Consider the following 24,666-nt stretch of genomic DNA (forward strand, 5'->3'; position numbering starts at 1 on the left):
TAATATGTTATCATGCCCATCCAAAGACTTTCTGATTTCAGGTATAGTATTTTTCAGTTATAGAATTTCCATTTGGCTCTTTTTTTTTATAGTTTTGATTTCTTTGTTACTATTTCCAATTTATTTTATTATGAGCATATTTTTCTTTATGTTCTTGAGCATGGTTAAAATGCTTTAAAATTCTTATCTGCTGAATTTTAATATTTGGGTCATCTCAGGGTTGCTTTGTGTGGCTCGCTTCCCTGTTTCTTCATATGTTTAGTAAGTTTGGTTGAATTCTGGATATTGTAATGATATGCTATAGACACTCTGGAATCTGTTATGTTCCCCTTAAGGGTGGTCTTTTTTTTAAAATCTATTAAACTACACATAATATAAAATATATCTTAAGTATTTTTAAGTGTATGGTTCAGTGGTGTTAAGTACACTCACATTGTTAGGCAGCCATCCCCACCATCTATCCCCAGAACTCCTCGTCTTGTGAATCTGAAACTCTTACACCTATTAAACACTAACTGCCTGTTCCTCCCCACCCTCCCACCCCAGCCCCTGGTTTCTACCATCTACTTTCTGACTCCTCTAGGGACCTCATGTAAGTGGGATCCTACAGTATTTGACCTTTGTTGACTGGCTTCTCCCACTGAGCACGGTGTCCTCCAGGTTCATCCATATGGTGGCAGGTGTCAGAATCTCCTTCCTGTTTAAGGATGAATGACATTCCATCCTGTGACGGATCACGTTTTGCTTCTCCGTTCATTGGTTGATTGACACTTGGGTGCTTCCCTGTCTTAGCTGCTGTGAATAATGCTACCGTGAACATGGGTGTACAAACATCTCTTTGAGACCCTGCTTGCAGTTCTTTTAGGTACATACCCAGATGTGGAATTGCTGGGTCATATGGTAGTTCTATTTTTAATTTTGTGAGGGACTTTCGTTCTCTTTTCCACAGCGGCTGCACCATTTTGTGCTCCCGCCAACGCTGCACAGGGTTCCAGTTTCTCCACGTCCTCACCAACACTTGTTATTTCATGTTTTTTTTTTTTTTGAGAGTAGCCATTCTACTGGATGTGAGGTAGGATCTTCATTGTGGTTTTGATCTTAAAGTGGTGTTTTGGTTTGTTTTTTGTCCAGCTGGAATCTTGTTTTAGTTATTTTATTTTAGTTATTTTATAAACTGGGCTACATGGACTCTGTCCCTATATATATATGTCAGCCTGGAATTTGGGCATGGTTTATATGCAGAATTTGGGGCTCCTCTTCCATGGCTCTCTTCTGTTGAAAGTTTTACTTCTTTTTTTTATTGTTAAAGATTTTATTTATTTACTTGAGATAGAAAGTGAGAGAGAGAGAGAGCATGAGCAGGGAATAGAAGGAGCAAGAAACGGGCTCCCAGCTGAGTAAGGAGCCTGACGTGGGGCTCCATCCCAGAACCCTGGGATCATGACCGGAGCCGACTGAGCCACCCAGGGGTCCCTAGAAGTTTTACTTCTTGTACAGCTATTCCCATTGCCTCAAACTCTCCTTACGCACAAAACTGAAAGCCGAGATGTTCTCCCGGTACTGCTCCTTTCTTTAAGGAGCTGACTCCAGTTTATTTTCTTCCTGCTTTTGGTCTCTCTTTGTGTCTTCAAGTAGTTTTTTATATTTTTGCCCAGTTAATCTGACATGAGTTGGAACAATTTACCTTTTATTTTATTTTATTATATTATTTTATTTGACAGAGAGAGGCACAGCGAGAGAGGGAACACAAGCAGGGAGAGTGGGAGGGGGAGAAGCAGGCTTCCCGCCGAGCAGGGAGCCCGATGTGGGACTCGATCCCAGGACCCTAGGATCATGACCTGAGCCGAAGGCAGACGCTTAAAGACTGAGCCACCCAGGCGCCCCTGGAAAAATTTACCTTAAAAAAAATATTGTGTGAGTGAAACCACGTGCTCTTCTACATATTCTGGTGCTAGAAGGCCATTTAGTGCGCATGAAGGCTAAACTGGAACTTGGGTTGTTGAGTTTGCTCTTTCTTCCTGTCTCTCCAGTGAGGTCCATGTGGAAGCCGCAGCTGCCACAGTCAGTCCCTCATTGCTGCACTTGAGATTTCTCCACCTCCGCACTATTGGCATTTTCAGCCAGATAACTCTTGTTGGGGGGGCTGTCCTGTGTGTAGAGGGTATTGAACAAGCTTCTTGACCCTCCGCAGTAGATGTTAGTAGCAGCTCCCCAGTGGTAACAATCAAAAAATGTTTCCAGACAGTGCTGTGTCCCTGGGGAGCAAAATCTTCCTCAGCTGAGAACTACTCCTGTATGTGTGTGGACCTCTCTGCTCTGTACTCTCAGCTTCTCGCTGGTGTCCGATGCTGCTGGGGCTGCCTTCTTGGTGGCCGTCATAGTGCAGGCTGGGTGAATGTCTTCCCAGCTGGAGTGGAGTGGGTGTCTGCCTGTTCCTAGCTTGTTCCTAGCTGACTTTTGGGTTTTGGTTCCTTCACTGGGTGTCCCCAGGTGGGGACTATAGCTATACAGTAAAGCCCCTGATCATCCCATGTAGCCTGAGGTCTTCCTAAAACTGCCCCCCTCTGCCCTTGGGCCTCAAGTGGCCAGCAGGCACATTGCAAGTACTACATGTTAAGGCTCAGCAGTGTTGACCTTGCTAGTTAATCTTCAGGAGGTAGCTAAATAAAATTTGCGGTTACTACAGCCCTTCTTGTCTTAAGCATTTAATTTGGGCCGGGGCAAGGAGGGGGGTGGATGACAGAGGTTAGCCTGAGCATGAACCAGAACTGACTCGGGTTGTTTTCTCACTTGTAACTCCCCCCACCATCAATCTGGAACTAATGGTGTGCTAGGCTTTGGGAGATCTGGTTTTCAACTGTGCTGATTAGTAACTTTGGGCATGTTGATGAACCTCTGCCTGGGAGTCCTCCTCAGCTGCGACCAGGGGAACTTTGGTTTTGAGCTCTTCCCTCTTGTCCTTTTACAAAGGCCTGTCTTTGTTTTTTTTTTTAATGATTTTATTTATTTGAGAGAGAGTGAGTGAGCGAGAGAGAGCACAAGCCGGGGGAGAGGGAGAAGCAGGCACCCCGCTGAGCAGGGAGCCCGATGTGGGGCTCAATCCCAGGACCCTGGGACCATGACCTGAGCTGAAGGCAGACGCTTAACCATCTGAGCCACCCAGGCGCCCCCAAAGGCCTGTCTTTGTGTGAGCTGCCTCAGGCACACGTACTAATGGTGAGCTCCCCATTGAACAGTGATTGAGCCGACTGAAGCAAGTGTCCACAGCCACATTGCTGGTTGTTGGTGGTGGCACGACTTGTGTCTCCGTGCCTGACTTTTGTGTCCCCCCCCCTTAAAAATTGTCCCTGTTCCTTTCCTTTCAGCTTTATCATTTTGTGATTCTGTCTCATTTTTATGGCATTAGAACTCTCTCTTGTTTATGATGGAAGTATCATAAATGCCTCAAAACAAATAACCACACAAAGGTGTAGAGGTGTTGGCATACTTGTGTTAGGTTTTAAACATAATGTTTCTTTTTATTTTTGTTTTTCTAATACTGTAGTGTTCTAAGAACGGAAGCAGCTGGGCTGAATGGAATTTAGCATCAAAAAAGTCCTCTTTCTGTTCAGAAAGTTGTAAAGTACATAAAGATGAAGCAGGCACCAGAAATCCTTGGCAATACAAATGGAAAGACTCAGAACTGTGAAGTGAATCGTGAATGTTCTGTATTCCTCAGCAAAGCCCACCTCTCTACCAGTCTGCAGGAGGGGGTCATGCAAAAATTTAATGGCCATGATGCCCTTCCCTTTATTCCATCTGAGAAGCTGAAAGACCTAACTTCCCGTGTATTTAATGGAGAACCTGGTGCTCATGATGCCAAATTACGTTTTGAGTCCCAGGAAGGGAAAGGACTTGGGACACCGCCTAACACCACCCCTATCAAAAATGGCTCTCCGGAAATTAAGCTGAAGATCACCAAAACATACATGAATGGGAAACCTCTCTTTGAATCTTCAATTTGTGGTGACGGTGCTGCTGCTGTGTCCCAGTCAGAAGAAAATGGACAAAGACCAGAAAATAAGGCAAGAAGGAGCAGGAAGAGAAGCATAAAATATGACTCCTTCCTGGAGCAGGGTCTTGTTGAAGCCCCACTGGTGTCCAAGATCTCAAGTCCCTCAGATAAAAAGGTACCTGTGAGGAGTTGTGGCCAGGGTAGGGTCGAGTGCAGCAGCTGGTTACCGTGAACTAAACCACGCGAGGGTGCCTCTGCGTGCAGGGTGGGGTGGAGGGGAGGAGAGGCCACCGTGCGTCTGCTCTCCAACTCTCCCTGTGTGCACACGGCCGACCGTGGGGCCTGGGCTGTGCCTGGGGCCCCACTTCAGGAAACCCTGGCATTGCCTCCCTCAAGCCTCACGGCAGCCGGTTGAGCCAGTTGTGAGGCCTGGAGAGATTAACTAAGTGTTCAAGATTAAAATGGCTAAAGAGAGGTAAGACCAGTTTCCAAACCCCCGTCTGGCCAGTTCCAGAGCCCTTGACCTTTAGGCTGTGCTGTTTTCATGGATCTTCTCTCCGGAGACATTCTTTAGCCTAATTATGGAGGTGTGTTGGGATCTAGCATGGGGCTTCTTCAGTTTATACCGTCTGAGGAGTGGGAAGCAGAGCTGTGTTGTGCAAGTGCTCTTGTCCTTCCACTTGGTTCACTGTCCACTTGTCTCCTCTACCAGGTGGTCCAGCACGTGGTCTGCCCCCTTGATGGCTGGGGCTGTGTCTTACACCTTCACACTCTTGGTTCCTAGTGCAGAGCCCAGCACTTGAACACATCTGAGCAAGTGTTCAGTCATCTAGCACTGGGTGGAAACCTCTAACTTATAATGAAGGAATGTAGTGGTTTATGTTCCTGTGTCTTTTTTTTTTTTTTTTTTTAAGATTTTATTTATTTATTTGACAGAGAGAGAGAGAGAGAGACAGTGAGAGAGGGAACACAAGTAGGGGGAATGGGAGAGGGAGAAGCAGGCTTCCCGCCGAGCAGGGAGCCCGATGCGGGGCTCGATCCCAGGACCCTGGGATCATGACCTGAGCCTAAGGCAGACGCTTAACGACTGAGCCACCCAGGTGCCCCAGTGTCCCTGTGTCTTAAAGTGGCACTCAGGATGGCCCACTACTTAAATGAGTATTAGCCATAGAAAAGAGCCGGGCAGCTTTGGCCTTGGCAGAAGGAGGTAGGGAGGGTGTCAGGGGCTGACAGTCTATATATAGTCTGTATGAACAGAATCTGGAAGGTGCCTGGTGCCCATTGGTATTTAGTTGAAGCTCCAGGCTCACTTACAGGGGTGGACAAAGGGAACCTGAAACCAGTTTGGGTTGGAATATTTAATCATCACCAAGGTTGGAATATTTAGTTTAAAATTCCTGTTGAGGAATTTTATTTACAATTTCCACAGATAAGAGGGGAAATGGCCACAGTTTCCTTGAAATCATTAAAATAAAGATTTTTTAAGGGTTTAAAAAAAGTGTTTTAAGTGCTCAGGAGCTGTTTAGCTTTTGCTAATATAATTACAAGAGTGAATTTTTTATTTTTAAATTTTATTTTATTTATTTATTTATTTTTAAAGATTTTATTTATTTATTTGCGAGAGAGAGAATGAAAGACAGAGAGCATGAGAGGGAGGAGGGTCAGAGGGAGAAGCAGACTCCCTGCCGAGCAGGGAGCCCGATGCGGGACTTGATCCAGGGACTCCAGGATCATGACCTGAGCCGAAGGCAGTCGCTTAACCAACTGAGCCACCCAGGCACCCTAAAAGCTCACTTTCATGCCTGCAACACTGCTCATCCTCACTTCGAATCTCCTCTAATAGTTTAAAATAAATTTCTCTTACATCATTTTCTATGCATTTGTGAACACCTTTACCAACACTGGTGTTATCCAACTCTAAGTTCTGCCAATGTGTTAGGTTTTAAAAAAGTACTTGAATGAGATTTTTTTTTTCTCTAAGATTTTATTTATTTATTTGAGACAGAGAGAATGAGAGACAGAGAGCATGAGAGGGAGGAAGGAGGGTCAGAGGGAGAAGCAGACTCCCTGCCGAGCAGGGAGCCCGATGCGGGACTCGATCCCGGGACTCCAGGATCATGACCTGAGCTGAAGGCAGGTCTTAACCGACTGAGCCACCCAGGCGCCCTTTAAATTTTATTTTTAAAATATTTATTTATTTGACAGAGTAAGAGAGAGGGAGAGAGAGAGAGAGCACAAGTAGGCAGAGCAGCAGCAGAGGCAGAGGGAGAAAGAGAAGCAGGCTCCCCACCGAGCAGGGAGCCCGATGCCGGACTCCATCCCAGGACCCTGGGACCATGACCTAAGCCGAAGGCAGATGCTTCACCAGCTGAGCCGCCCAGCCACCCCTACGACCGTGAATTTTTTAAAAGATCAGTTTAGTGAGCTGGGCTGCTACAGGGGTTTTTTGAAGTGCCCATGGTTGTGGGGGACCTCACTCTTTCATTGGGGAAGAGGCCGGTGCAAGTGATTCCTAGCTCTGCTGCTTGGTTTTGTGAAAACATGGGTAAAATATCTGAATTTTGACTCTCCCTCTTCAGCGTGGGGGCGGTGGTACTCATCCTCCTGGGGCCGCCGTGTTGCTTAGATGACACAGGAATGTAAAGCTGGGCGCTTGCTGTGGGGGAGCCAGCTGGCATTTTTTTGAAAGTGTGTATGTGGCAGCTCTGGGCCCTTCCGACCATGCACACTGATCTTTTTAACAGCTGGTGAGATTTCAAAGCTGCTGTCCTTGGTTTACAGACAAGGAAACTGAAGCCCAACAAGTTCAGCAACTTGCCCAAGTATGTAGAGCTCTTATGGGAAAGCTCAGGAATTCACTCACACTCACGAGGAGTCCAGGAGTCAAACTGACTGTGTGTGGGGTGTCAGTGGCCCTGGTCAGGTCTCCAGCTTCCTAAGTGACCTGTGTTCTGAGGTGGAGAAACTGAGGCTTAGAGCCCCAGGACTCAGATCACAAATGGAGCTGAGACTTGCTGCCAAGCCCTCCTGATGTCCTTGCCACTCTGGGTCCTTTCCTGCTGGGTGATGCACATGCTCCAGAGGACTGACAAACACGTGGCTCGGGAGCGGGAGGGTCAGGATATGGATTTGATCCATGAACATTTTCCTTGGCCAGGTGAATAAAGCACCATTAAAGACCATCAACCAGGGGTGCCTGGGTGGCTCAGTCATTAAGCGACTGCCTTCAGCTCAGGTCATGATCCCAAGGTCCTGGGATCAAGCCCTGCATCGGGCTTCCTGCTCTGTGGGAAGCCTGCTTCTCCCTCTCCCACTCCCCCTGCTTGTGTTCCCTCTCTTGCTGTGTCTCTCTCTGTAAAATAAATAAATAAAATCTTAAAAAAAAAAGACCATCAACCAGGCCATGGAAGTAGATTTATGTAGGGCTCTTCATAATGTTGAGTACCTGCTGTGTGTGCCAGGCACTGTGCTGATTCTTTAGCTAGGGCAAGGGACAATTTTGATGAAGTGATAGCAGGGGAAGCATGCTCCTTTTTTTTTTTTTAAGATTTTATTTATTTGAGAGAAAGAGACTGAGCACAAGTTGGGGGGAAGGGGCAGAGGGAGAGGGAGAAGCAGACTCCCCGCTGAGCAGAGCCCAGGACTCTTGAGATCATGACCTGAGCTAAAGGCATATGCTTAATCAACTGAGCCACCCAGGCGCCCCAGGCATGCTCTTTTTTTAGGGTGTGTGTGTGTTTTATTTTATTTTTTATTTATTTTTTATTTTTTTTTTTAAGCTTTTATTTATTTGAGAGAGAGAGAATGAGAGACAGAGAGCACGAGAGGGAAGAGGGCAGAGGGAGAAGCAGACCCCCTGCTGAGCAGGGAGCCCGATGCGGGACTCGATCCCGGGACTCCAGGATCATGACCTGAGCCGAAGGCAGTCACTTAACCAACTGAGCCACCCAGGCGCCCCTGTGTGTGTGTTTTAAACCTCTAGCCTGATTAATCTTTGGATAGAAGGCTGGATTTAGGGGTACTTATTGGATGTGTTAGTATGTCTTTTGTTGTTCATTTTCAGATTACAGCTAAGAAAGAGTCCTGTCCAAATACTGGCAGAGACAAAGACCACCTGTTGAAATATAATGTCGGTGATTTGGTGTGGTCCAAAGTGTCCGGTTACCCTTGGTGGCCATGCATGGTTTCTGCTGATCCACTCCTTCACAACTATACCAAACTTAAAGGTATTGTGTTTTTGCACTGTTGTTTCATCTTTCTCTTTCTGCACTTAATCTTTCTAATGTCCAAACTTTTTTCTTACTCTTCCATAGCCCTACTATGGTTCTTTTTTATTTAAAAAAATTGTGCTAAAATACACATAACATAAACTCTACCATCTTGACCATTTTTAAGTGCACAGCTCAGTGGTATTAAACACATTCACATTGCTGAGTGGTCATCACCACCATCCATCCCACGACTCACTCATCTTGTGAATCTGAACCTCGGTGTCCATTCAGGAATAACTCCCCGTTCCCGCTCCTCCCAGCACCTGGCACCCACTGTTCTATAGTCTGTCTACTTTTTGTAGTTTGGTTTGCAATTCCCTAAGGATTAGTGATGCTGAGCATCTTTTCTTGTGCTTATTGGCCATTTGTATGTCTCTGAAGAAATGTCTATCTAGTCCTTTGCCCATATGTGAATTGGATTTTGTTTTTTTGTTGTTGAATTTACAGTGGGTGGTTCATTTTTGCAACTTTAAAGTTAATGATTGGTTCAGATGTAACACACTGCCATTTCTTTTTATATCCAACTCAGATATGTACTTTATCTGCTTGAATTAATAGAGAAGTAGTCTTGGCTTTATATTGCTTTTTAGGTTTTATGATAATTTATTGCTTAGATAAACAGTGATTGCTTATTTCAGCATGATTTTCAGAAATTATATTTTATACTAAGTTTGGGTTATAAAAATGTCCCAGTTTATTTTTTAGGCCTGTGGGAAGAAGGAAAAAACTAGAAATGATCTTCTTTGGCATCATGAAACTTGGGAATATAAATTGGTCTATGGAGCAATTGAAGAACACATTAGGGATATAATATGTTATGATACAGATTAGAGCAGATGCAAATTTAAGTATTAATTGGGGAGCTCACAAAACATAAAAGCTCGTGTGTTTTTGGAGGGAAAAATGAGTTCACGTGGTTTGAGATTCTTCTAGAAAGTTCTTCCAGAGTAAAGTTTGAATTTAGTTTGAGGAAGGTGATAAATGGTGAGCACAGTGTTGGAGCTGAGCCAGGGTAGTGCCCAACTGACCTGTGCACCCTTCAGAATTGTGGGTGACGAGCTGTGGGCTGGGCCAGGCGGGCTTCTTGGCCTCTTGGTACTGCTGATCAGTCAGCCTTATATGGCTTCTTAGTGGTACGTGAGTACATGTCCCCTCCTGTTCTTTGGCTGGAGGCCTGAGCTCTCACAGGAGTGGCATTGCTGCTCCCACTACGAGTTGGGATGCTGTTGGCTTGCTGTGTGAAGCAGATGGCTGCTGGGGATGGGGTATACGGGGGTGCCTACCTGGCAAACAGACATGAGAGGGGGTGGGTTCAGAACAGAGAGGACCATGCTCGAGTCCTGAGTGCCTCTGAGTCCTGTCTAGCCTTCTTCCCCCCGGGGGCTGGTTGGACTTTGCTTTGAGGCTCAGGAAAGCACATCTGCTTAGGACTTGTAGTGGCCAGAGAAGAACCTTTGGGCTGGCTTCAGCTCTGACTCCATGGAGGACCTTTGGCATCCTCAGCTTGCCAGAATTGGGGAGTCCCTTCCATGAGGCTTCAGGGACCCCAGGATGTACCCCAGAGGCATCTAGACTTGGTAGAGTATGAAAAAAACTATCAGTTGAGACAGAGGCTGGGCAGGCACACAGGTGTGCGCCTGAGGTGTTGCTGGTTCCTTCCCAGCTCTCTAAAACCACGCAGCAAAGCGAAGTAGAAGTCACGGTGGGCTTTATGACTTCACACCACTGGTCTGCCTAGCACATCACAAGCAATTCCTTTTTAATGTCTGGGGGTTTCGACTTTGTTTATATGAAGCTCCCGGCATCTCAGACCTATGTGATTGAAGGGGTCTTTTGAATGTCTCTTGGTTCCGGCTCCTGGGATTAATTAATCTTAATTTCATTACATCTTTCCCCTGATTTAGAGCAAAATAATTCCTGTAGTCTACAACACCCTGTCTGAATGACATTCACTCACAGCACCATTTTTATTATCTCTCACTTCCTCCTCCTCTATTCTCTGGCCCTTACTCTTGCTTACAACATTGGAGCAGAGCATTATGCTCCCAGTGGAGGCATGGGCTCTGGAGTCAGCTTGCCAGGGTCTAACTCAACTGGTTGGTCTAGTAATGAACTGCTTAATTTCCTTAAGCCCCAGTTTCCCTACATATGAAAAAGGAGGGTAATGATAATAACACTTGTTTGGAAAGGTCTTTGCATGGTGAGTAGTGAGCATTCAGATGTTAGCACATGTTACTGTCCTCTTTTTACTTTTAAACCCTGAATTTTTATCGTATCTATCCCCTTTCCCCTGGTCACCTCTAGGGCTCTTTCCTGAAAGCATTCCAGTTTGACCGTTTATTTCCCCGGCAGGATCCCAGTGTTGGATCATTTAATTTAGATAATTTTGTACCCATTCTTAGTGCCTTTATGTCGCCAGACATGCCCCAGCTTTCCCAGCAGTGCCAAGGGTTCACACTTGAGTTCCACCTTGTTGCTTGTTTGTTTGCTTTGTGAAAGCTTTTATTTATTGTTTGCTTGTTTGTTTTTTATTTAAAAACCGTCCAAGCCCATGGTTCACAGTGGAACAGTACAGTGGACACCCATGAACCCTCACCTGTATTTGCAAACTTTAGCCTGCTCCATCTCTTTCTGAGTATGAACACTCCTTTGCCGACCCATGTGAATGGAGGCTGTAGGCCTCATGGTGCCTCGCCCCTAGGTGGGTCAGCAGGGATCTTCTGAGAACCAGGACAGCTTCCTGCCCAACTCAACACCCAGACACATGTAAGGAAACAGTGCATCAGTGACACTGCCCCATCCTCAGGACCCTTGCTTAGACTTCCCCAGCAATCTTCAGTGTTTTCCCTGTGCCTGTTTTTTCTTCGCTCTGGATTGAAAAGGGTGCTTGCATTGCAGTTAGCTGTTCACTGTCCTATCTCTTTAGGCTCCTGCAGTCTAGACCGGCACTCCCTGCCCCCAGCACTCACTGCTCTAGTCTCTTGTGATCAGACTCGGGTCCATAAGACCAGCCAGGTGTACCATGTAGGTGTTCTTGAGGGAAGGGGCTTGAGCTTGGCCCTTCACTGAATACCTGCCTTCTTGCAGTGTGTTTCTGTAGGCACTGTTTGGGGATGTAGGGGAGGGAGCACTTGTAATCACAAGCAAATCAACTTCAGAAGACTGGTAATGTGCATTTGATAAGTAGTTCAAAAGGAAGGGAACCAGGGTGAACACCCTCCAGCTGATAGGACATTCACGTGACCTTTGAAAAGAAAAGGGGTCAGAGGAAACTGTGAGAATGGGGGGTAGGGGGATGACAGAAGGACACATGTCTCAGTTGAATTTTATCAGGAGCTCTTGGTGTCAGCCGTCCCACTTCCCAGTAGGTGGTGGCCAACAAAACTCTCCAGTGGAAAATACAGTCCTTTTTTTTTGTTGTCATTAGTGAGTGATCTGTGGCCATGTTTGGAGATTAGTTTCCCCTGCCAGTCTTTCCTCATGGTCTTAGCACTCCTTTATGCTCCAGTGGCTTATAAAATGGTAACTGTCCATTTTTATCATGCTTTCTGTGTTTAATTAACTGGCATTTTTCTGTGAAAATGAGCTTCCTCTTAAAAATTTACTTATATAGTATAGTCCTTACTCTTTAAAAAATTTTTTTATTTAAATTCAATTTAATTAATATGGTAATATATTATTAGTTTCAGAGGTAGAATTTAGTGATTCATCAGTTGCATATAACACTCAGTGCTCATTACATCAAGCGCCTTCCTTAATGCCCATCACCCAGTTACCCCCTTCCCCCAGTCCTTTTCCTCCCTCCCCCCCCACTCCCTCCCTCCCTCCCTTCTTTCCTTTCTTTCTTTCTTTAGATTTCTTTTTTTTTTTTTTAGATTTCATTTATTTATGAGAGAGAGAGAGAGGGAGCACGAGTGAGGGGAGGGGCAAAGGGAGAAACAGACTCCCCGCTGAGCAGGGAGCCTGATGCAGGACTCAATCCCAGGACTCCAGGATCATGATCCGAGCCGAAGGCAGGTGCTTAACCTACTGAGCCACCCAGGTGCCCCAGTCCTTACTCTTTCTAATGCTCAAATTGCCCCAAATTTAACCAGCAGGAGTCCCATTAAGTCCCTTTCAGCAGTGTCCTTTTGACATGTCTCAGTCAGCCTTTGAGCACTTCTTACATGTGGCCCAATAAGATGTTCCATGCTCATTTTATACTTTGTTTGCCCTAGTCATGGAATCAGCCAGTTTCTTGAAGAAAACTTGGGTCTTTTTAGAAGACAGTGGTGTAGGGGCGCCTGGGTGGCTCAGATGGTTAAGTGTCTGCCTTCAGCTCAGGTCATGATCCCAGGGGCCTGCTCAGTGGAGAGCCTGCTTCTCCCTCTCCTTCTACTGCTCCCCCTGCTTGTGCTCTCTTGCTCTCTCTGTCAATTAAATAAATAAAATCTTAAAAAAAAAAAAAAAGACAGTGGTGTGTAGAAGCCCAGATCTGTGTGCCAGTTGTGTTCAGTGCTATGAGAGACAGAGAATTCACCAGGGATGTGTGAGGTAGGACTCCAGGCAGTACTGAGATCTGGCTCCAAGTAGAACTTTGGGTCCATTTATGATTCCTGTACACTTGGCATGCAGCAGCTCCATGGTGGGAGTAACATGGTGAGTAATGGGCATACTTTGGGGGTTTAGGCGTCCTTGTTGGGGAAGAACTAGGGACCTGAAGAAGGGGTGGCTTCTGGCATGGAGCTGGCTGAGCATGGGGGTCTTGTGAAGCAGGTTTTTCTTTTTTTTTTTTCCTGTGAGATGCAACTCCCTCACCTTACCCCCATCCCCATGCCAAATTTTATTTCCTTCTTTATTTTTGTGTATGTAAACCTTTTTCTCCCACTTACCATGCTTGGATTTATAGATGTGCTTGAATTTGGATCTTAGTAATGCACTCAGATTTTAAAAATTGAAGTATAATATACATGCAGAAGAGAATACAACGTTATATCATAAGCTGCAGCTCAATCCACACTCTTTTGAAAGTTCAAATTTCCTTTGAAAAGCTAAATGAATGAAAGTTTTAGTAGCATTTTTGTGATATATGGCAGTATAACTTGTCTTGCCTACTATCTATAAGGGCATCCAGATAGATGAGCAGCTTTGAGGCCTGACTCTTTAAGTTGGGAACAGAAAATAAATGTATGTTTTAGATACTATACTGTGAAGAAAACAGAATTCTGTTGCATCCAGAGCTTCACCATCTTCTTGGCACACCTGTATCCCACTAGTCTTCTCATCAGATAACTGGGGTCAGGAGTCAAGTAATTATCTGTTGTGGAAAGTTTTGTTGTCAACTTTTTCTGTTATGGAAGGGAACCCTCACTGCTTTATTTCTAAATTCCAGCATTTTCTAAAAATATAGGTAATCTGGCTTTCTCATATCTTGGGTTATTTTATAGTATAATCTCCTTACTGATTTTTTTCTTTTTTGCTTGTTCTCTCAGTTACTAAGAGAGGTGTGTTAAAATCATCCACTGTGATGGTGAATGTGCCTTTTTTATTTGCAATTTTGTCAGTTTCTGCTTTACCTATTTTGGTGCTCCAGTGCCCCCCAGGTACTAAACCAGGAAATTCAGGCATGGTGATGCTTGTCCTTTATTTCCTGTAGAATTTTGTGGTGTCATGTCCTTGTGATTTTGTCCCTGTGCTCTATTCTTGCTTCTGTAGGCACTTGTCTGCATTTTTTTTATGGCTTCTCTTCCTCCCTAGAGCTTCAGTTCCAAAGCAGCCTGTCTCTTTGTGGAGTCCATTCTGCATGCATGGGTGACTGCTGTTAATTCAAAGGATTCCATAGAATCTGGAGAAACTCTGGCTCAGTCTGGCCCAGAGGGTCAGGGACCACCTTAACTCCACTGGGCCATTATGGGGAGGAAAGGATTGTAATGCAAAATTAGGTACCTGGGCTTTTGGTGGAGGACAGGTTCTCTTAGAAGGGATTCTAGGTAGGGGGAGTCAATGACAGGTGTTTTTGTACCAACCATGATTGATGAACATCAGAAATCACAGGAAGAAATAATTACTAATAAATGGTGGGACAACTGGTAGATATTCACCTCCAACTTGAACCAGAGAAATTCATATGGATTAAAGAAACCTGTAAAAAAGGGGAAAATTTGGGTTATATTGTTACCAAGTTTCTAGATAGGAAAGAACTTCGAAACTAATTACATTATTTTACAAACTTGGGATCAGACTATAGTATTCTTCTCTGCTTTTTTTCACCTGACCTGTAAAGAGCATTTTTTCTGTGTAATTATTTATAAAAAATAATGTAAGTTCATATTATTTCATCATATGCACTGTGACAGATTTTCTTCATTATGCAAATGCTGTGACATATGTTTATAGTCCTTTTCATGACCAAGGAAAGTTCTTTCAGAGTATTAAAGTAATGGAAGAAGTCACAAATCCCTTAACATATTTTTGGATCTCACCTATTGTAAAATCAAAGAAGTATACACACTTAAAAACAGCCCGAATTCTATTGAGAGGTTAGTAGTGAACTTAGAGCTAATTATTTTTAACTTTTTCAACATTTTCTTCTAGTTTTAATTACTATCTTTTGATTTATCATTTAGATATTTTCTGTTGATTTTCTATTATGGAAAATGAAGACTGCTCTCTTCAGTCATTTCTTCTTTTCTTCCCACCCTCTGTTCTTTGGTGTTTTTTGTTTGTTTTAATTTTTAGCCTACCACCCACTCCGGGGGGCAGATTAACTCACTGTTTTTATTACATCAAACATAAATGTTTACATAATTTTGACTATGTAAATATCATTCAGTGAAAAGCAAATTGTGTTCTGTAATTGCATTTTCTTTTTTGTACAACTTTTTGTTTTTCTTGGAGTTAATTATTGCCTTTCTTTCTTTCTTCTTCTTCTTTTTTTTTTAATAGGCTCTACACCCAATGTGGGGCTTGGACCCACGACCCCGAGATCAAGAGTCCCATGCTCCACTGATGAGCCAGGCAGGCACCCCTGCTTTTCTTTTTAAAGTCATATACTTTGCTATATAAGGCTATACAGCCTTATTATTATTATTTTTTTTCAAATATTCATTTCTCTGTCCCTGAAACTCATCCTATTATATAGTTTCTCCTTTTGGGGGAAAAAGTGAAAACCTGTGTGTGATTACCATTTTCCTTTTCTGCTCCTTGGATCTCATCTTTAAAAAAAAAAAAAGATTACTTATTTATTTAGAGTGTGTGTGTGCATGAGCAGGGGGAGGGGTAGGAGTAGAGGGAGAGAGAATCTCAAGCAGATTCTGTGCTGAGCCTCTGAGCGCAGAGCATGGAGCTCACTGTAGAGCTTGATCCCGAGACCCCAAGATCATGACCTAAGCTGAAATCAAGAGTCAGACATTTAACCAACTGAGCCACCCAGGCACCCCTTGGATCTCATTTTTTAATCCGCTTTCCCTGCTGCTCAGATTTTCTTTTGGTATGGAAGAGTTCTTTTATCTTTTCTTCCCCTGGAACTCTCTCCTGGAATCTTCCATTTTCATGCTTCAATCTGTATTGCTGGCACTCTTAACCTTTTGCATAGTAGTAATCTTAGACTTTATTTTAAGATGCTTTCCTGAGTTACATGCATTGTTTTCTGTGGCTCCACACTGCTCACTTTTGGTCAGTTTTCCTTTTTTGCTGGAGTATATTTTTGGGGTTCTAAGAAAGTGTGTATGAGAGGTAAATTTGATTCCCTGTCGTTCGGAGGATGCTACTTCTGTGTTTTCACACTTGATTGATGGTTTGGCTCAGTATAGAATTTTATGTTGAAAATAATTCTTTTCAGAATTTTGAAGGTATTACAGCATTTCCCTCCAGCATCCGGGGCTGCTCTTGAAGTACCTTGTTATTCTACTTTTTATTCCATTAACGTGGAAGCTGCCCTTGTCCCCTCCCCCAACACCTTAAATGTCAAAAGATGTGCATTGGTATGGGTATTGGATGAGGCACTTAGGATGTTTTAGTTCTGAGATACGGTCTTGTGTTCATTCTTTGGCAGCTTTCTCTGTTTCTCTCTCTAGAAGAACAGTTATTTGGGTATGGTACTTCCTGGATTGATCCTATAGGTTTCTTACGGGAGTATCTACTATGTTTTTCACCTTATTTTTCTTTCTGGGAGATTTCTTAACTTACCTTCCAAGCTTTCTTGCTGATTTTTTTTTCGTAATTGTATTTTAAAGTTTCCAGTAGCTCTTTTTCTTCTCTTTTCATAGCAAACTAGACTTTTTCTTTGTCAGGTGTCCTCTCTTCCTGGTGTTTTGTGTGTGTGGCCTTGCAGAGACTGCTTATTTCTATGTGTCTTGGACTCATTTTTGCTGGGGGCTTCCCTGGGTCCTGTGGGTCCTTGACGCTGTATTTGTGTTTGAGAGGGTACCACTCAGAGCTGCTGCAGCCTGTATGTGGGGAGAATGTTAGCTCATTTTAGAGGGGCCAGCTGGTTGTTGGCCATTTAGTTGGGAGGATCTCCAAAAGACTCAATGGAGAGGTTTTTCCTCTTGGATGTGTTGGTTCTTTAGGAAGTGTTCTTGGATTTCTTGTGACCAGCATTCTCTATGAAGGCGCAGGGGCTGGTAGTCCTCCTATGGAGAGCCCCTTTTCTTGTTCCACTTGGTACAGAGATCTGACTTCTAACGTGGAGCTTGAACGCACAGCCCTGAGATCAAGACCTGAGCTGAGCTCAGGAGTCGGATGCTTAACTGACTGAGCCACCCAGGCATACCGAAATCTGACCTTTTATCCAGCTTGCTTGTTTTCAACCTCACTCTTCCTCAGCCGAAAATGGCATCTCCTCTCTTGGATTTTGGGATCAAGTGTCTCTTTCCTCACCCACCTCCCTTCTGGCTGCACTGTAGGATGTGGCTTCTTCCTTTATCTAAGAGGAACAGCAGTAGACATCTGAGGAGTTACCCTGTGACCTCATGGCTGCCCTCAGAGGTCATTGGTGCCCTAATTCCCCCTGTGAGCATTGTGAGTGAGTAGCCAGCGCAAGGTTGCCCAGCTGGTAGGTGGTGAGGTTGGGATTTGAACTCAGGCTGTCTGACACCAGTCTCTATCCCTTCACTGCTGCATAGGCACCTCTCTGTTGAATGGCCCTTTTGCTGCTGTCGTCTCTTGGCCTTCTTTATTTGGTAATCTTTTTAAGTGGATCTTGGAAGGAAGGAGATGTCCACTTTCTTTCCTAGTTTAATTTGAATCTTATCTGCGTCCCTCGTAAATGCGTCTCCTTTCTCTTTGACGTGGAGCATGGTGGGGATAAAAAGAGTAGGACTTTTTTCGAGGTTAGCAGACTCAAACAGCACCAAATAAAACGACCTCAAAGCAGCTTCCAGCTTCATATCAGTAATTATTAATAGACTTGCCTAATTTCATCTGAAATTCTAACTTTCAAGTTCTAACGTTTTATTTTAAAAACTAGGTCAGAAAAAGAGCGCACGCCAGTATCACGTACAGTTCTTTGGTGATGCCCCAGAAAGAGCTTGGATATTTGAGAAGAGCCTTGTAGCTTTTGAAGGAGAAGGACAGTTTGAAAAACTATGCCAGGAAAGTGCCAAGCAGGCACCCACGAAAGCTGAGAAGATTAAGGTGATAGATGTTCCTTAAGTATGATTTTAGACCAAAACTTTAATTTTCATTCTTATTTATCTTTTTTGAAATTATGGCTGCTTGATTTATTATCATGGCTTATGTCTGTCATTGTTTAACTTTGCCCAAGTACACTGTGTTACAAAACATGACAAGTTTCCTTAGGAGCCGTTTATTCGTTTTACCCATTTGATGATAGAGATAATTTGTTTTATAACTTTTATTCTTTCTGTATATATAAAAATGTAAAAAATGTTATATATAATATATATTATGTGATATACATATTATGTTAGTTAAATGTGATTGGAATTGACTTCCTGTTTAAAGAAATAGTAGTTATTATATTGGGCTAAATTCTGTCTAAAACCTTCAAGTTAATTGGTTTTTATAGTTTTTGATTTCTAAATTTATCTGGAATTATAAAAGTATCCTTTTTTTAAAGTGGGTTACTTTTTTGTTTGTATAATGAAACTTACAATGTCTTATGTTTTTCTTTTCAGCTGTTGAAACCTATTTCAGGGAAATTGAGGGCCCAGTGGGAAATGGGCATCGTTCAAGCAGAAGAAGCTGCAAGCATGTCGGTAGAGGAGCGGAGAGCTAAGTTCACTTTCCTCTACGTGGGGGACCAGCTTCATCTCAACCCTCACGTAGCTAAGGAGGCAAGCATTGCTGTGGAGTCTCCGGGACAAATGGTAGAATCCTCAGGAGTCATTGAAGAAGCTGCTGATAACCCCAAGTCCATGAGAGAAGAGGGCATTCCCATCAAGAGAAGGCGGAGAGCCAAGCTGTCTAGTTCTGCCGAAAACCAAGAAAGTGACCCTGGGACGGTAAAGAGTACTCCTCAGAAGATGGCAGAAGCCGATCCCAAGAGAGGAGTAGGGTCTCCTCCTGGAAGGAAGAAGACCACGGCCTCTGCTCCGCGAAGCAGGAAGGGAGATGCAGCGTCCCAGTTTTTGGTTTTCTGTCAGAAGCACAGGGATGAGGTGGGTACTGTGATGGGTTCTCAGGTGTTGTGTATTTATTCTGGGGAGTTCCTGAATTTGAGGAACATCCCTTCAATGCTCTTTCTCTGTTTCTCAGCATTATCAGCACAGTCTGTAGTGAGCCTGGCAGAGTTTTTCGATCTAATAAATAAGTATCGTTAGAGAGCAGCCATTTTCACCCTTGGGGGCAAAGATGCTTGCCTCTGCACTCTTGGTTACGAAAATGTCTCTCCCATTGTGGGTGAGAAGATACCAGGGACAGGGATATATCAATGATGAAAGCATTTGAACACTTTCCTCAATTGTCGTCGTAGAATATGGCATCTTTTAGTACGTTGTAAAGCTTGATTGTAAAGAACTGAAGGGATTAAGCGCCTGTTTTTTTTGTTATGTTCAATAGTACTTGAAGTGAGTGGGTCGGTAGGGCTTTTTCTCAGTAATGTAAAGCTGGTGTAATGTGAGAAAATCAAGTATGTGATTCACTGTGTTGCAGATTAAATGATCCTCTCAGTAGATGAAGAAAAGGCAATTTGATAAATTTCATTGCTCTTTGATACGAAGTTAGCAAGCCAGAATTGGAAGGTGACTTCCTTAATCTCTTGAAGAGTATCAATCAGAAACTTTCAGTAAGCATCATACTTACTAATAAAACTTTAGAATCATTCTCTTTAAAATTGTGGACAAGACTAGATGCCTTTCTTTAACCGCTTACCTTAAGTGTTGCAGAGAAAATACTAGCCAGTACAGTAAGATAAGGGAAAGGAATGAAAAAGGCATAATTGTAAAGGAAGAAATAAAGCTGCCGTTGTTTGCAGAGGTCTGTGTGGAAAACTTAAGAGAATCTACAGAAAATATTTAGAATTAATAAGAGTTCACTAGGACTGGTGGATGTAAGATCAGTATACAAGAACAGCAGCAAAGAGGAAACGTAGTATTAAGACAGATACCATTTGGGGCGCCTGGCTGGCTCAGTTGGTAGAGCATGTGACTCTTGATCTCGGAGTTAAGAGTTTGAGCCCCACTTAAAAATAAAATCTTAAGGAAAAATAAAAAGACATACCATTTATGAGTGCAACAAAAAATAAGGTACCAAGAAATAAATCTAACACAATATGTATAACTTTGGAGAAAAATAATGCTTGGTACTTTAGCGGACCTAAATAAACAGACATGTTAATGGATAGGAAGGTTCAGTATTCTGAAGTTGAAGTTGTCAATTCTCCTTATATTAAGCTATAAATTTTGTATAATCCTAATAAAACTCCCAATAGGAATTTCTTTGCACTTTTTAAGTGGATGATAAAGAGCCGCATCTGAAGACTTGCCCTGTCCCATAGGAAGTTCTGTTGCTAGAAGCAGGGACGTTTGTGCCTCGGGTGTTCAGGGCAGCAGCAGCACCCCGAGTAGAGCCCGGAAGCAGACTCTTGAGCATGTGGAAGCAGATGGGAAAGGGGTGCAGACAGCTGGACAGGCTGGCTGCTCAGGATGGGCACTGGGACCACCCCAGTGGTTTCACAGCTCAGCTCCTGTGGAACAGCTTTGTGCTTTGGGAAAGGGGAGGATTTCTTAAGCCAAACTGGTCATAGATCGTTGAGGAGCTATGAAAGTGTATGTGCCAAGGACACCATGAACACGATGAAAGGACGAATGGTGTGTACAAGCTCAAATGATCCTGAAGGCTGTGAAAATGGCAATTTCTAGGGAAGTCTGGACAGCCAGTGCATCCACGAAGAGATGCTGCTCAGCCCATTGGCAGCCAGGGCGCTGCAGATGATAGTTGTGATGAGGGTGGTCTCCCCAGCCCCCAGGTGAGCAGCACAAGCCAGTGCCTCAGGAACGCTGAGCAGCAGTGAGAACCCCCCTCCTTTCTTCCACCTGGTTTCAAGAGAAATTAGGCAATACATAGTGGAATTGAAGATGCGTGTTTTTTATTTATTGTGATGTCACGCCCAGGTATTTGGCCCTTGGCGTCCAAGGAGACGGCACAGTGCTCGAAGCTGGAAGGCTGTGAAAGGAGCGACAGCGGTGCTGTGCCCCTACAGCAGGACTCCGGGCACCAGTGCCGCGAGCCCACTGGCGGTCCGGGGGGAGGGCAGTGTGCTGACGGCTGTGCACACCCCATCCCGTTCTGTGAAGTGTGAGAAGTGTAGCGTAGCCACCTGTTTTACCACCTGTCTACCTACATCCATCCCAGAAGAGTAGACTTGTAGCTGTGAATGTGTGTCCTCTGTTTCAGAGCTGAGACGTCTTCCCAAGGAAGGTGGAGGAGCCGTGGCCACTGCCGGGTTTGAAACGGTGCAGAGCACTGAGCAGTGTGAGCAGCTACCACACTGGGCCTGCTGCAGGCCAGGGGCTCCAGGGGCACGCTCTGAATGTGCACCCCCGTGTCGACAGCAGATGCCTATCGTGGTTGCTGGAGAGCTTCAAGCTCTGGGACAGCCAGCTGCGCTCCAGCCTGTTCCTAGTCTGTTTCTCCATGGTCTCTCCACTCATTTGAAATTATGAGAGAAGAGTGGGTGCCTGAGAATTCAAGCCACTTTACAAAGACCACCCTTTTTGCTTTTGGGGACCCAAATCGCTCTCAGGTGGCCTTTCTAGTACTAAGAAATGTGCCAAGAACAAACAGAAGCCTGTCACTCCGGACACTGCTGACAGGCTGTGGCCTGAAGGCTGACACATGGGTGAGGTGCTCTGCCCTCAAGGAGCCGTGCCTCTGCTCTGGAGCTCTTGGCTCTGAGCGCCCTCCAAAGCCCGTTCTGTACAGTGTGGCCACTGGCGTCCTGCTACATGCAACAACCAAACTGAAGGTGTACAGTTAAAATTCAGTTCTGCATTAAAGACAGGTGCTCTGCCCTGCTCTTCCCTGCTTGTACCCAGTCTCTGTAGGGCTGAGGGGCAGTGTGAGGCCCATGGGCCCCCTCCCTCCCAGCTGGGCTCAGGTGCTAGTTGATTTTGAGTAATTACGTGTTGTCAGAAGAGTGATGATGGCGGGATGCTCTTTTAACTGGTTCAGTTACTTTGTTTTTATTACAAGTGTGTATGTGCTGGTTCTGTAATAGTAATCCTAGACTCCAGTTGAGAATAATCTGGGTCTTTCTAGGTTGTGTTTTCCTTTTGGGAGGTAGTGGTGACTCCGAGGATGGTTTTTGTTTGGTTGTTGATTGATTAATCACTGCCCAACTCTTGAGGAACAGCATTGGATGGAGACTTCCCTCTGCTTCCTGGACCCCCCTTTTCTAGGGTCACTAGATAGAAGACTATGACTATCAAGGACATTTGGCTGCCACTTGACTTCTTTTTGAGGTCCAGCTTCTTGCAAATGAAGGAAAGTGTTATGCTTTGTGAAATGTATTGAGTTCTTCATTAATGTGTTTTGTTTGTTCATCTTTGTCCATCAGGCTCAGCTTAGATGTGCAGCTCACAAGTGTGTTCTGTGGTGTTCTGGAATACAGTTAGAGGGGCTGCAGGTGGGGCAATGAGTTTGCTGGAAGACAATGTCCACAGTGGGATGTAGGCCCACTGATGAGGACCTGGGTGGGACGAGGGTGGGGGGGACTCTGTTTGCAGGCAAGGAGGCGAGAGCAGCAGCTGGGGGATCCCCACTGTGATGAACAGCGCAGGGAGAATTTACTGAAGGCTTCAAGCATCAGTAGCCATGTCATTGACTACTGATGTGTGTGGTCTCCGTTTCCCATTTTTAAAGAATCTTTTCCACCTTCTCTGATCCTAATTTTTACACATGCATTAGAGTTGAACCATGCAATATGTCTCCATTCTTTGTATATATATTCGTGTCAGTTAGGTGGTGTTGCATAACACGTGACCTCAAAACTAAGTGCCTTAGAACAACACCACACATGGACTCTTGGACAGTTCCCGTGGGTCAGGAATTGGGGAGCAGCTTAGCGGGGTGGTTCTGACTCAGAATGTCCCATGAGGTCCCAGCTGAGATGTTGGCTGGGGCTGCATCGTCTAAAAGCTTGACTGGCGCTGGAGGGTCTTCGTCCGAGGTGCTGTCCTGCTGTTGCCTGTGGGAGGCCTCACCGTGTGGTCCTCTGCGTGGGGTGGCCGGTGTCCTCATAGCCCAGAGGCTGGCTTCTCATGGAGCGGGAGTCCGAGAGAGGGCAGGGTGAGGCCTTACGGAGGTCTTAGACCTGACAAACTGTGTCACCGCTTCTCCACTGTGCATTGGCTACCCTGGCCAGTGCTGTTCAGTAGGGAGGCAGGAGTACCAGGAGTGGAGGCGTGAGCTGTAGGGGACTGTAGCCATCTCAGAAGTCTAAAAGGCGCCCAGAGCTCTCAAAGGATGTGTGAGGCGACAGGTGGGCTGAGGGCAGGGAGTGCGATCTCTGAGGAGCGCTCTGAATCTTTGTGGTGGTAACAGTTCAATCAGCACAGTGTGTGAGCTTGTGGGTATTTGGTTTTCCATATTTTTTGTATGTCTGAGATAGTTTATTAAAAATCGGGGCACCTGGGTGGCTCAGTCGGTTAAGTGCCCGCCTTTGGCTCAGGTCGTGATCTCAGAGTCCTGCATCGGGCTCTCTGCTCAGCGGGAAGTCTGCTTCTCCCTCTCCCTCTGTGCTCATGTGCGCTCTCTCTCTCTCTCTCTCTCTCTCTCTTTTTCTCTTTCTCAAATAAATAAAATCTTAAAAAAATATTTATGGTTGGGGCGCCTGGGTGACTCAGTCAGTTGAGTGTCCCAACTCTTGGATTCGGCTTAGGTCAGGATCTCAGGGTCCTGAGATGGAGTCCCACGTCAGGCTCTGCACTCAGTGGGGGGTCTACTTGAAGATTCTCTCTCCTTCTCCCTCTGCCCCCGCCCCTGCTTGCACACATGCTCTCTTTCTCCGTCTCTCAAATAAATAAATCTTTTTTTAAAAAAGATTTATTTGTTTATTCATTTATGTATTTATTTATTTATTTGACAGAACAAGCGAGAGCACAAGTCGGGTCCGGGAGGGACAGAGGGAGAAGCCAACTCCCTGCTGAGCAGGGAGCCCGACACGGGGCTTGATCCCAGGCCCCTGGGATCATGACCTGAGCTGAAGGCAGATGCTTAACGACTGAGCCACCCAGGCGCCCCACAAATAAATAAATTTTTTTAAAAATATGGAAGTAGCCACTACTGAGTGCTTATCATCTGTAAGATACATTGCCAGTATGTTACTGTGAAAAATTACATTCAATTCTCATAAAGGCCTTTCGAGGTTGGCGTAAACTCTCCCTGTCTTACAGCTAGCTACCCTGAACTCAGATATGTAAAGTGACTCTCCTTTACCAGTAGGAGGACACAGGCAGGAAGAAGGACTGGGACTTGGCCCGAATAATCACATGTGTGTGCGTGCGTGCGTGTGTGTGTGAGCACGCACAGAACGTGTAAGCATTGTACTGCACTGCTTCACTGATGAAACCCATCGACTTCAGTGAGCAGCCAGTGCCTTATTAACCTAAAATGAAGATGGAGATACTCTGCGCCCCCACTGGAGTACACAGTATATGGTTAGGGATGAAAAATAAGCAGATGGTCCTCCAGAAGGTGAGCACTGTGGGTGGGATGGTGACTGCTTTGACCTTTTTATTTTCTGTCCCTAGCACAGAATGTTCCTTGAATGAATGAGCGAGCGAGTAAATATAGCATTGTAGCTGAAATTAAAAGCGTGATCCAAAGTCAGCCTGGTGGAAGAAAATATTTCAGGGAGAGGTAGAGCGTGCCATTGTGCCCCTGAGTGCAGAGTTGTTCAGGGAGTGATGAAAGTGGGGTGAGGATGGGTTCCAGGTTATGGGGGGCCATGGGAGACAT

At 44.8% G+C, this 24,666-nt stretch overlaps 1 protein-coding gene across 1 annotated transcript in view; it reads left to right on the forward strand.

Moving 5' to 3' along the window:
• Window positions 1–3,558: 3,558 nt before the first annotated feature.
• The window catches only part of NSD2 (nuclear receptor binding SET domain protein 2), a 59,842-nt gene continuing 38,734 nt past the window's right edge, over window positions 3,559–24,666 (forward strand). Inside the window, 5 exon segments of the mRNA XM_045881626.3 lie at window positions 3,559–3,589; window positions 3,592–4,169; window positions 8,058–8,220; window positions 17,714–17,880; window positions 18,384–18,866. Of these exon segments, the coding sequence (XP_045737582.1) occupies window positions 3,574–3,589; window positions 3,592–4,169; window positions 8,058–8,220; window positions 17,714–17,880; window positions 18,384–18,866 (1,407 nt within the window). The 5' untranslated portion in view covers window positions 3,559–3,573.

The sequence above is a fragment of the Mirounga angustirostris genome, unplaced genomic scaffold (genome assembly GCF_029215605.1).
Source record: "Mirounga angustirostris isolate CCGP_5_RB_7025 unplaced genomic scaffold, mMirAng1.0.hap1 SCAF_2, whole genome shotgun sequence".
NCBI lineage: Eukaryota > Metazoa > Chordata > Mammalia > Carnivora > Phocidae > Mirounga > Mirounga angustirostris.